Here is a 13,209-nt window from a genome sequence, read left to right on the forward strand (position 1 = left end):
TATTGGAAGGTCACCTTCTTCTTTTGGGCACTTGCCAAGACAAAGCTATAGTCCCAAAATAGTAAGAGCTGGAGGCCCTTTAAGAGTGGCGGTGGAAAAAAAACGGCACATTTTTGACTTTTTTTTTTTTTTTTTTTTTTGCTGAAGATTCACCCAATAACAAGCAGAGCCCAGAAGGAGAATGACAATGCAAGCACTACAGTTTGCACAGTGTCCTCAACAACTGTGCTGACATTGGTGCCTTTAGATGATACACATACACATATGTGCACACACCCACGCAGACACACAGTCTTTCCTTTAGTTTTTGCCTCACAGCATTTTCAGAATCTCTGATTTCCCTTTTTCTCTTTGGACTCTGCAGTCTATATTTTTAAGGTCATAAAGAAAGCGATTAAGAGACTTTTTTGATGTCTTAGAAATTAATGTAGTCACACAGCTGGAGCCTTCACTCCTCCAAACATTAGCGACAGGACTGTGGGTTATTATCTTTACTCGAGTTTTCCATGTTTGCGTAAAGATTTAAAAATGAACCAGAAGACTGTTCCTCTCAGTCTTATTCAGAATCTATTTCTACCCTACCTTTTAGCCAAAAGCCAATGAAGGAGTCCCTGAAGGAGGCAGGTCACTGACTTGTGAGGGCGATTAAGATTAGTAAAAATCAGCTGGGAGAGCAGTTCCTCTATTCAAAGCAGTGATAGCAGTGCTGCTTTGATCCTTTCATAACGAGAAGCTATTGAACATCATTGTGACAAGTTACATATGGTGTGGGAATTACCAATCCCCTATTTAATTTTGACAATTTCCAGAGCCTATGCTGCGTGCAGTTTAGGTAGGGGCAGATTAAGTAGGAGCACTGTGGCACATGACAAGAAGAGCAAGTGAGAAGCTGCCGACAGCAGCATTTTAACTCTCAGTATATCAGAAAGAATTTGCTAAAGAAGCTTGTCATATTGAATATTGAAAGTTAAGGATTATTTAGGCAGTCATTGACAAATGATGTGCAGATTTCATAGGTGATGTTGAAAGGGTTCTAATTCCAGTAAATACAGTAATAGAAAGCACCGTCTCCAGGCTTGCCCTTGTGCTGTGGAGGTGCACATCTACAGCGAATGCAAAATCTCCTCCACTGTGTCACAACAGTGATCCTTTAACATGCATTTCATTTTAAAGTTGCAGGAACTGACTCGGGAAAATACTGAGTGGTGAAGGAGAATGTGCCTTCTCACAGTTTTGACAGTCTGACCCTAGGGGATGAATTCACCACATATAGACCCATAAATATATTAAAAATATATTTAAAAAATATCTGCATGCTCATGCTTGCACTCTTGATATGATGCTACTGATGAGAGTGCTTTGTTATGCTTGGAGGCCACAGGCTTTGCCACAGAGCTCAAGTTTGACCTCTGGGGTATAAAATTTGTGCACCTGCAAGGGGTCAGAGCAGGACTTCCTAGGAGCAATTCAAATGTAGCAGGAGCACCACAAACAGAGCAATGCAGAGACAAATTTAAACCAGGTCCGTTTTTTGTTTCTTTCAGGTGCAGAACTTAAAACTTCTTGTTGTGTTGTCTTATGCTAAGAAGTTAATGAAGTTGATATAAGATGAGTATTTCGGTCTAATAAAGATGGACACATTCGTTAGAATCTTCCTGAAGTTTGTAAGGTTGTTTTATGAAACTGAAGAAGTGACTTGGATGAGTGACGAATCGTTTCTCCCACTGAAAACGCTATGTCCAGATGAACAGATTAACCTTTTGGGATTTACTTACCTGACTGATTGAGTATGCATGCAAGTTTTAGCTAGGCGGAGGAAATGGTTACATTTTCTGATTACCGGCTACAAATTTTCACAGTAAAATTTCAGTTTCAGCCACCTAAGTTTAATTATTTTTGTTTATTTGTTTTAGAACTTCACCTCACCATTACTTACTAAAATCCTCTCCTGAATCCTGGAAGTTAGAAGAATCATCCACTGCCAACAAATGATTTCGCTTGCTTCATGGTTTGACTCCCTAAACTTAAATAAATTATAATGGTCTTAGGCATATACCTTATTTTCAATGAATGCAGAGCTCCACTGAAACAGGTATAATGATCTCACTCTGGGGCCTGATTTTTCTTGAAAGAAGAAAGATTAGGAAGTCGTTCCCTTTAGTATGTTAACTGCGTTGCAATCCATTCCTATTGAAGCAGGTTTTTCATCAGAAATGCTGTCTTTTTGCTTCGTTATAGTGGGAAGAACTGTACCACAGGCCTACTGTACAGGGGAAGCTCCTTTGAGTATTTTCCCATCATGCTTCATCTGTTACTATCCTGCCAGTGCATTTTGCTGTTGGGTTAAAATGTTTGCAAAAACAATGTCCAACAATTGCTTTCTGCAACAGTCTCAACACATTTTCCCCTTTCACTTTCAGTTTGCACTATCGTGTGCAGGGACAAAAACCTTCATCCTACTCATTTTTTGTTTTAGTTTTGGCATTTGTTTTGTGTAAAAATGCAGTCAGGAAGTTGAATTATTGAATTAGCTTGCTGTATTTAACAAAGAGAGGATTCTCCTGCAGTGAGTAGTGTTACGCAATGTCTTTGTTCATCTGCAAATCCTGTTTGGACAACTAGAGAGAACTCGCAGCGGTGGGATTCTACCAGATATTTTTAGATTTGTTCATCATTTTATCCTTGTATTCCTTGTGTGCATCCTTCCGTCTTTTTGTGTTTTCTGCTATTAATTTATCCCTTTCTCCTCATTTTCTCCCTCACTCCTAAACATTCACCCCCTCCTTCTTCTACCAAACCAATCCTCATCTCTTCATTTACTGACTCACCTCTCTTTGTTGTTATTATTCATAAATAATTTGTCCATCTTTCTGCATCTCATTTTCTTTTTCCCTTTCACTCCTCTCCCCCGACCCCAGGCCATCTACTATGAGATAGGCTTCCTAGTTTGTGCAGCAGTGGGCCTGCTCTTTACCATTCTGATGCCAATAGCCGGGCTCTTCTTCTGCATGTGCCGCTGCTGTGACAACTGTGGTGGTGAGATGCACCAACGCCAGAGGAAGAATGCAGACTGCCGGCGTGGCCTCCTGGGAACGCTGCTCTTCTCCACCTCACTGGTCATCACGTGAGTATGACACATGCAGAAATGACACACATAAGTGAAATATTCAGAAATCGGTTTGCAAGCAGACGTGCACATTCTGCATGCAGACATGCATGTATGCATACACTGGGGTTATAAACAAGATGCATGTCTGTCTCTTACGGCGATACTCTCATGCACATGTGTACACATGTTAGTAACACACACACACACACACACAGTCATCAGTTTTCCTCCTCCCCCATGCTGTTTGCTATATATAGTTGAGTCCTACTGTAGATTGCATGTGGCAGCACCCTTCATTCTTTTATTCATTCAAAGCTCTGGTCACTATAACCTTCTGGGGATCCAGACTGAAAGCTTTCATTTACTCTTGTGGCAATGTCTCAGTGCACATCTAAAATACTACAAATCGAAGATAAAGCTGCAATATGCTTTGGAATTTGACCGCAATAATTCTGGTAAACACTTCTGACCTTTTGACAATACACACAATTTCACCTAGACCTGTACTCCTTGGTATTCATTGTAATGAATATAATACCGTTAAACTTTTTTCACATTACTGCACAGTCGTCATTGTTTGTCTTTTATATGCACATTTTAAGCAGTGGCTTTCTCGAATAGGACTGCGGTGAGTTTAAAAGCAGACTTAATTTTCAAGATTTCAGTTCAAAAAATATATTTTGTTTTCCTTTCCCCATTGTTCACTTGCTTTGACCACATCATTTTAAAAAACAAAAACAAAAATCTGTGGGCCTTTTTGCCCACAGATTCTGCATATTCACACACAGAAACACATCTGTTTCTCTAAAGTCTGACTCTTTTTGCTGTGGTGTGATAGAAAAGTTTTATATAAGAAGTGTATAGAAAAGGTAGCTATGGGCTAAAGTCAAACTCTTGGTAAACATGAGTTAGTTTGCTGCTTTAAAAGTGTGCCAAGTTTGTCTTGATGCATTCTCAATTATCCAGGAGATGTGCCAAGTTTGATAATGTTAGATTGGATTTGTTAGCTCAGCTTTAACGAATGCAAGTGATAAAGCTTTAAGATGCTATATGAGTTCTTTCACTTTTTCGAAGTTTAAAGTGTTAGTTTTTCATTTGGAATGAGCTGTTCTCTTTAGCGGCACTTTCCCTTTTTTCCCCGTAACCAAACTGACCAATCGGCCTCAGATATACTGTCTAGCCGTTTCTTTGACAGTCTCATTAGCTTCAACTGCAACGTGACGTGCAAATCTCTGGAAATGGAACTGCACATTACTGCAATGCTGATCGCTACTGGGATTGTTCTGCTTGTTATGCCACATAAGCATGCATGTCAGTTTAAACACATGCTTTTACAAATAGATGATAGGATGTGAGTGTATCTGGCTGCTTTATCGTGCTAATACTAATCTGGCAGCCAGTAATCTGCCAGTGTAGCTATCTGCTGTTGTTTCCCAGGTTTTTTTTTTTGTGTGTTGTTACTTAAACCCGAAGTACATGCAGGACAGTAACCTCGTTGTAAGCTAGCATTTTCTATGTGTATTAAGAGCATAATTCTGACATGAAAATCGTGTTAGATAAAGTGGGACATTCAATTAAGTCTATAAGTATTCCAATATACAAAGTACCCTGTTTTTCAGAGGCTAAAAAAATAACTAGACAAGCTAGTATAACTTTAAATGTGGGGATTGTTTTTAATATTTGGATGAAAATCATTTTCAGTCAGTGACTGATGGACATCACCAATCACTACTGATTATAATGTAACCAGGCACATATTTGGCAAAAATATAGATTTCCATCCATCCATTTTCTTCCGCTTATCTAATCCAGGAGAGCTGGAGCCTGTCCATAGGGCGAGAGGCAGGATACACACTGGACAGGTCAGCAATCTCTTCCTGGGTTAACACAGAGACGGACAACAATTCATGCTCTCATTCAGACATATGGCATGAGGGGAATACAAAGTCTTTTCAGCTGCCTTCAGTTGAAAATGGATGAAATAAAGCTTTACATTCACCCTGTACTTCTTCTTTATGAGCCCATCAGACTGTCCTGTAACTTGATGAGTCTCATCTGTCAGAAAATGGACCACAAGAAACCTAATCTTCCTTCCATTCTGGTTTACAGTCTCAGCAGCACAAGAAGCATAGCCACTGGGGATATAGCAACACTACAAAAGATGTGGGAAAACAACAGTTGAGCTAGACTGAAGGCATCCAGGAGTGTACTTAGTTTGATGTTCCTCGACTTTCAGTCTTCATTGGAACAAAGCCTAGTTATATGAAATTCCCCAGCAACATCCCAGCAGCACAGACAGAAGAGTCTGAGAGCATCCTCACAGCTCTTATTAAATCTCCCGAGCTACCAGGCAGAGATGCAGCAGAGGCTCTAATGAAGCAATTACAGGCTTGAGAGGGATGAGTTCCAAGCCCAGGCCAAGACTGCTTTTTACTGCCACTAAAAAGCTGACAGCCAGGCACAGAAAAGTGGCAGGGGTGACATTTATTTTCCAAGAAGTGTTAAAATCGGATTAAGAGAGGGGAAAGACTCCCAGGTAAGGGTGAGAACATCGAAATGACCACAAATGAGATATAAACACAGCTAAATGATAGCTACAGAACCTGGGCATCACCTTCTGTTGCACTGTGAGATAATATAGTGCAAGTAACTTTTTATTATGCATTATGTCAACTCATATTTGATGCTAAGCATTCATTGTAGGGAAGTTTTCGCAGCACTTTCCAGTCATCCCTTCATATCTAAGTAGTATAGACAGAGATGTAATCTCTTACTACCTTGCTTTGCTGTCAGTTAACTCAGCAAGGTTTTAATCTCTCAATATACAAGATCTTATGAAGGATTGTGTCTTTATTTATAAAAACCGAGTGATGCAAAGTGGATTTCAGTGTCGGGATGGCTACCAAGCTGCTGTTACTGGAGATACACCCAAGCACACAGATAACATTGTCACAATCCAGCCTGCCATATAGGCTTAAGGGCTTATCAACTCTGCCAGAAATGTCAAACAAGCCTTTGACTGTTGCCTGTAGACACTACACTTTCCTGAGTTTAGATAACATGCCCTTACTGAAAAGGTAAATCCCATACCCTTATCCTAATTACAGAGTGGAAAGCAGTCATAGTTGCCTCTAAATAATGGCCATGCCAAATGTGAAGGCAACCTGAATTAAGAAATAAAAACAGAATGGTAAAAAAGTGAGTCAGGAGAATTTGGTATCAGTCAGATTTTTGCTATTGTACACCACCTGCCTAAACACAGAAGGGTGTCCTGTGGTGTTTCGCACTGGGACGTTGGCAGCTGATTATTTCGGTCCTGTAGGTTGTGCAGTGGGGCCTCTGCAGTCAGGTCAAGTCACTGTTATTTATCTAGCACATGTAAAAACAACAGGAGTTGCCCTGAGGTGCTTTCCAGCCGAGGAAAACATATTAACAGTTCAAGTCCCTAAAAATATAAATACAAAGCCCACATAAACAGAAACATGAATACACTGAAAAGCAAAGCAAAAATGTAATAATCATAATATAAAAAAATCTATCAAAAATCAATAAAATAAAAACCTCAGAGTAAAATTATACAAAAGAATACATTTAAAAGAAACAACAGTCATCTAAGGGAGCAAAAAGGAAACATTGACAGGTGGCTGACAAAAGGCAGGCGCCTCAAATTTTACCTGGCTAGATCACTATGGCAACCTGTAGACATGCAAAGCTAGTTATGGTTTTGGGTTTAAAACCAGCTACAAGTGCTATATTTTAACTTGTAATTGTGATTGATGTGCAATATATACATACACCAGTGTCTCCATGAGGTGTTCCTTGTTGGAACATTGTTCACTTGCAGAACACAGGTTCCACAAGATGCCAAAAACATTAATAGGAATCGGAATAATTTTGGCATTTTGCAGTTGCTGGAGATTTGTTCCCTGCCAATCCATGAACTGAATGTGCTGTTTCACCACTTCTCAGAAGTGCTCTATTAGAGAGAGACCTGGTGTCTGTGGAGGCCGTTTGTGGAGGGCAGCGATGGTTGTATGGGGAAAATCCCAGTAGATCAGCAGCTTGTGAAAAAAACAGACCTGGCCATCTGGCGCCAACAAACATGCCACATTCAGAGTCACGCAAATAATCTTTCTTCCCATTCCCATACTCAGTTCAATCTTCAGTATGAACCTCATCATGTGTACATCTAAATGTTTTGGCTTACTTTCCTATGATTATCTGATAGGGGTTAACAAGCAGTTTACCAGTTTTACCCGGTGAAGTGTGTGGTGAAGACTTCCTCCTGAATGAGCGAATTGTATATATGTAGCCAAGGTTTCTGGCGTATGTGCGACAGACTGAGCATTCCTGGATCCACTGTGGCAAATAAAGGAGGCAAAAAAAGCAAAACAAACAAAGCAAATCGGTGAACCAGGTAGAAATGGGAAGAAAAAAATCTGTAACAAGAAAGCTAATGAGAAAATTTCCCTCTTATATCATCCTCCTACTGTGGTAGGGTCAAATCCCAGAGGAGCTGCCAATGAGCTGCAGTTGTAAACGTGAATGAGTAATGTTCACTGGGTTAGAGTAGCGCTGTAGGGCTATGGGGTTTGATTCACACGGATGCCAGTCATGCTGAAAATGCATGCACTTCTGCTCCGGCTACAAATGTACTGCCCAAGTAAAAGCAGGCAGGATTGTTGTCATTGTGTGCTAAACTCTGCCAAACACAAAGCAGATGTTCATCACTGACTTTTAATGTTGTATCTTACAGGCAGAGACACTGGATTGGCTTTGTGGGAACAAACATGATGAGAATGATTAATTACATTTGTGGACATACTCATAATTTAATCAGAAACATATTACAGCAATTTGCCAATTAGTGGAGCTGAACTATTAACACATTCACCAGGTTAATTTAGGTGAAGGAATATTGAAATCTAATTAAGCATAAAATGATGTATTAAACAGGCCTTGAGAAATTGATAATTACTGTGGCGTGTAAGCACGTTAAACTGATTTCTCATAGGGCTTTAAATTTGGGTACATAGCAGGAAAAGACACAAGCAAAGCAAACAAAAGAAACATGGAAAACTCACAGTGAGTAAGTTAGAATCCAACTCAGTTTACAGTGAGATTAAACCTTTAGAAATAATGAATATGCATTAATACCTTTCACACAGATATTATGTTTGATCATTCAGGTTTTTGTCCATCTGTCCAAAAAAATTCTACCTGGCCAAGTTTTGGGAAACTTGCAGGTCTGGATAATTGGTTGTCATTATTATTATTATTATTATTATTATTATTATTATTATTGATTCTTCTTTTCTTTCTTTTTTTAATGTAGTCACCCCATCAGCTTGTGAATATATATACACAACTGCTTGGGGCTCAGGGCAGTCTGGGGGGAACCAAGGGCTGACAAATTTCACCTTTCCTCTTTTAAACAACCTGCGGTCGAGGTGCAATGTCATCTTAGTGGAAGGATGCCTTAATGGAGACTTACTTGGGGAAGGAAGGGACATCAGTTGTTTAATAATATCAGGGTGTGCTACAGAGTTTGAATTAGCATCACAGTGAGATTATGTTACATAATTCCTTTGTGTGTGTGGTGTTTTTGATTAATATGTTTTTTAATATGATTGGATCCTTATCATTTGGGGATATCTGGGCTCTTTGAGTTTGCTTCTTTATGGTTAGTGTTTATTTTATAATATCTCTAACCTAAAATAAAGAGAGATTGTATCATGTCAGTAGCAAATTGGTAAGATAAATGTTTAACTCCTGCTTATATGAAAAGGGCTAATTGTCAATGTTTGTGTCCTCATGCTTCTTTTGTGAATGTGATTGCCACCGCTGGGGTAATTTTGCAACGCATTAGCCATTCAGCACTGTGCCATTAATATATCGTAGCTCACATGTGTACTGTATGCTAAACAGCATGTTTTGTTATATCTGCCAGCTATTGTATATTCCCACTCTGTTTTATTAAAAGAACAGCAGGAGTTATTTCAGTTTCTACTAATCAGCTCTGATTCTGCACAACACCCGCATGGATTTATAATAAGAAAATGACAGACATAAGATCTTTGCTTCTGTTCTGACCAAGTGGAAGACCCTTGCCCCATGCTGTTATCCAGTATGGGCTTCAGCAGTCTATTTCAGTTGCTGGGTGTCCAATATTATTAACACAAAAAGTCCTAATATTATGGACTTAGTAATCCATGCTAATTATATGGGGTCTTATTAATGATAATACAGGCGACAGTGAACTGAGCATTCAGCAAGCTGAATTTTAAATCTCAGGCACCCAGATTAGATTTGAAGGGTTTGTCTGTAAATGAGCTATCTGATGTCTGGGATATCTATAAATGGGCATCCCAAGCGATGTACAATATATCTTGTACTGATTCAGTTTTGGTTGGTAATCTTTTTGTGCATCATTTTACGTTTATGAAGGAAGAGAAGGTCAGCAAATGACCTTGCAAAACCATGTTAGATGTGCTGAGTAAAATACTCGTATATCATGGGAAATCACTGCTTGAATGAAAAACAACCACTGTGAATTCAGTATGCAAGTTAATTCAAATTTGATTTTTTTTAAACCAGGCTAAGACTTTCTGCCTTTATGTTGGACCAAACTTAAATTTCTGAGCACATGCTTGTCCACAGACAGCTATGCTACTGGACAAGCTTGTGCAGATTCCCCTACCTTCTCAAAGATATTATGTTGTTATTTTCTCACTGTTGCAGCTTTGCCTGTTAAGTGGTAGATAGATTAGTGGTGTCGCAGAATGATAATACACGCCACAATCATAAACAAAAAAAGCAAAGCTCATAAAAGTTCCAGTGTATCAGACAGTTTTCTGGCCAAAGTAGGAGTGAAGGAATGCAAAGACTGGTCTCTGTGTTCGGCTTAGCTCTGTTCTAGTGTGTGTGTGTGTGTGTGTGTGTGTGTGTGTGTGTGTGTGTGTGTGTGTGTGTGTGTGTGTGTGTGTGTGTGTGTGTGTGTGTGTGTGTGTGTGTGTGTGTGTGTGTGTGTGTGTGTGTGTGTTTTCTTTTATAACCAAGGCTAAACACAAAAAGTAGTTGCTTTTATTTTAATGGGTCAGTTTAGTTTAAAACAAAGTGAACACAAGTTCCACTTCTGTTTATGTGGTGTGTGAGTTATAGCACTGGATCCTGCTGAATTATTAATAAAGTGACCCAATTAATTCTTAAGTTGTTGGAGCACAACACACAGAAGGGACATCACCAGGAGCTCAGCAGCCACAGTCAAAATAATTACTTCTGCAATACTACATACATTAATCTAGAAATGCAACGCATAAGATTAACTTTTTGACTTCGGAGCTTTTAAACCCTTAAAACCCTTGACATTCCTAGCAAAAGACTTCAACCGTAGTATTATCTCCTCTCACATAATGAGGGGAAAGTGTGTGAAATAAAAGTACAAACTTGTCAGTATACCAGCATGTTCCTTTAGTTATTTGTAAAATATAATTCCTCCCACTGAAATTCTCACAGCTCATTAAAATGGAATGGAAAGTTATTGCGTATGCTTCCTTTAGCACATTTTATCTTCTAACAATGTGTAACTTGATCGGAGTACTGAAAGTACTGAATTGGAGCTTAAAGCTGATCTTTTTTAAAGTTTTATTTATAAAAAAAAGGTGAATGAAAGTTTAAATGAGAGATTAACTGCAGACATGATTGGATCAGTAAGAAAATCTTTGCATTTTCAAGGCCTGCGGAAACTGTTTATTACAGTGTTGTTACAGAGTGATCCATCTTTTAATACATATACAATCTTTGACAGTGTTGTGCACAATGACTACTTTGTTTACATCCATATCTCCACCAGCTGAAAGACAAAACTGAAGATGGCAGTCTAATTTCAATGTTTTAATCAGCTAAATGTTTCTACAAGGCTGATGTTTTGTGAAATCATAATATAATATAATATAATATAATATAATATAATGCACAAATGTAGAAGACTGACCATTGGCAATCACAGCTCATTTTGCGTAAGTTAATTTGTTTCGACACATGTAACCTGTTTTGCAGAACGCTTTAAAAACCTTTGGACATTGGCTCTATCACTGACACTATAACTAAGTCCTTATCGAGGACCGTGGCCTTTAAAGGCATCAGAGGCCACCGTCAGGCAAAGACCATTGCCATTGTTAGCGCTGGAGAGAAACCTGACCCACAAGCTAAACAAATGCTGGGCTCCTCACTGCCTCCAACAGCTGGCATATGGAAGGGGACCTTGGCAAGCAGCTGAATTTTGCAGCCCAAATAACACCATCATGGCTGCAGCCAGATATGATCATCGTATTCAAATCCACCAACTAATTGATCATGTTGAAATTAAAATTGCAATGAGAAGAGAACAGGATTTGCAGGGCAATCATTTAGCAATGGAGCATCTGAAGTCACAGAGAAGGCTACTGGGTGGCTTTGCATCCAGAGTATGGAACCATGAACAGTTCCTGCTGGACCTGAAATACCCGATGACCCTAAGTTCCATCACTGATTGAATCTGTGAGATGTGACTTTCATCCCAAAAACTGGAGAATTCTAATGTTTTATTGAATTGAATTCAGATATATATATATATATATATATATATATATATATATATATATATATAATCAATAATATAAAACTAAATAGCTCAAAGTAACGTTGCTTCATAAAATGAGGCAAAATAGGTCTATAGAATAGCAAACAAAATAAAAATTGATCAATATACATACTAAAAATAAACACAACAAATTAAAATAAATTTGTCTGGGTTTTTTCTTTGAGAGGTTTGGTAAATGGTGAGATTTTCAAAAAGCCTTGAAGTTTGTCTCACAGATGTGCTGTGTTCTGTACAAAATAATTGCACGTGGTTGTGAAGAGTTCTTGTATAAGGTCCTTTTGATCAAACAGAAAAACCAATATCCATCCATCTATCTACCTGCAAAAGTATTTTCATTGAATTTATTATAAACCACTCACTTGCTGATAACAGATCAAACATATTCTTGCATTCTGTCACATAAAAAAACTAGCACACAATTAGCTACGTATAAACACAAGTAGCCAAGTAAACTTTTACCTCAATCCTGCACCTTCTGTAACCCACACATTGCTCAGTTAACAGCCTCCCTGGGGAGAAATCACATGCAGGACTATTTTTAGGGGCTCATTAATAGTGTGATGAGCATCAACTCTTTCACGAAAGAAGCTACAACTATGAAGATGTCACTTGTTCACTAAATGTCAGGCTACTGGGAGGTAATTTATTTTCAGTGCAGAGCGGCATTAGGGTGCTGTTACACTAGCAAAATATAAAATTACATTTTACTTAAAAGCCTCTAGGGGATTTGGAGTAGTAGCAGCAAAAGTAACAGGATTCTAGTGTGAAAGGAGAGCCCAAAAAACACATTTTGATGTTAAAAATAAAATTAAAAGTACAGTAAAGCAAAGTAATTATTTCAGTATGATTGACTGAGATTATATGCACAGAATGAAGAAACTAACCCATCCTGATGCTCCGTTCTTTTCCAGCAATAGCCAGGATTATTGTTGTATATATTGGAGAGTATAGTTACAGTATAATGTATAGCATTATATATAGCATTATGCATTAGGCAGTAGTAGTAGTAGTAGTTGTCGCTGTTGTTTTGTTGTTGATGATAATGATGAAAAAATGCCATACAGGTGGTTTTTGCTAGGCTTCCAGTCCTTTTTCTTGTACTCCATTCTATATTTAGTGTTGAGTCGAACAAAATTCGAAAATCTAAAATGATAATAAAATAAGGTAGATATCCTGAGAATTTAAAACCATCAACAAGAACAAAAATGTACCTGAAGTGTGAACTTAAGTGCAATCTGTGGGCATGTCATAATCTACCGCAGGTGTGTCCAACTCCAGCCCTTGAGAGCTGAATGAAATGAAGGCCGCAATTGGAGCAGCCTTCGTTGCCTGGCTGTGACGTACTCGGCCTTCAATTTCAAGGGTGCAGCCTATGAATTGGGACATACCTACTGTCCTGCAGCTTTTAGACGCATCCTTGTTCCAGCACACCTGAGTCAAATGAATGGCTTGTTATCAG

At 38.6% G+C, this 13,209-nt stretch overlaps 1 protein-coding gene across 28 annotated transcripts in view; it reads left to right on the forward strand.

The window, feature by feature from the left end:
• prom1a (prominin 1a) overlaps positions 1-13,209 on the forward strand; it is a 93,820-nt gene that overhangs the window by 36,133 nt on the left and 44,478 nt on the right. For all 28 annotated transcript variants that reach the window (XM_085284705.1, XM_085284695.1, XM_085284743.1 and 25 more), the window contains one exon: positions 2,919-3,124. In XM_085284705.1, coding sequence (XP_085140831.1) covers positions 2,919-3,124 — 206 coding nt within the window. The remainder of the gene's footprint in view (positions 1-2,918; positions 3,125-13,209) is intronic.

Source organism: Mchenga conophoros, linkage group LG2 (assembly GCF_057382185.1).
Source record: "Mchenga conophoros isolate Kocher_MC1m ecotype Shallow Benthic linkage group LG2, M_conophoros_male_GT1.1, whole genome shotgun sequence".
NCBI lineage: Eukaryota > Metazoa > Chordata > Actinopteri > Cichliformes > Cichlidae > Mchenga > Mchenga conophoros.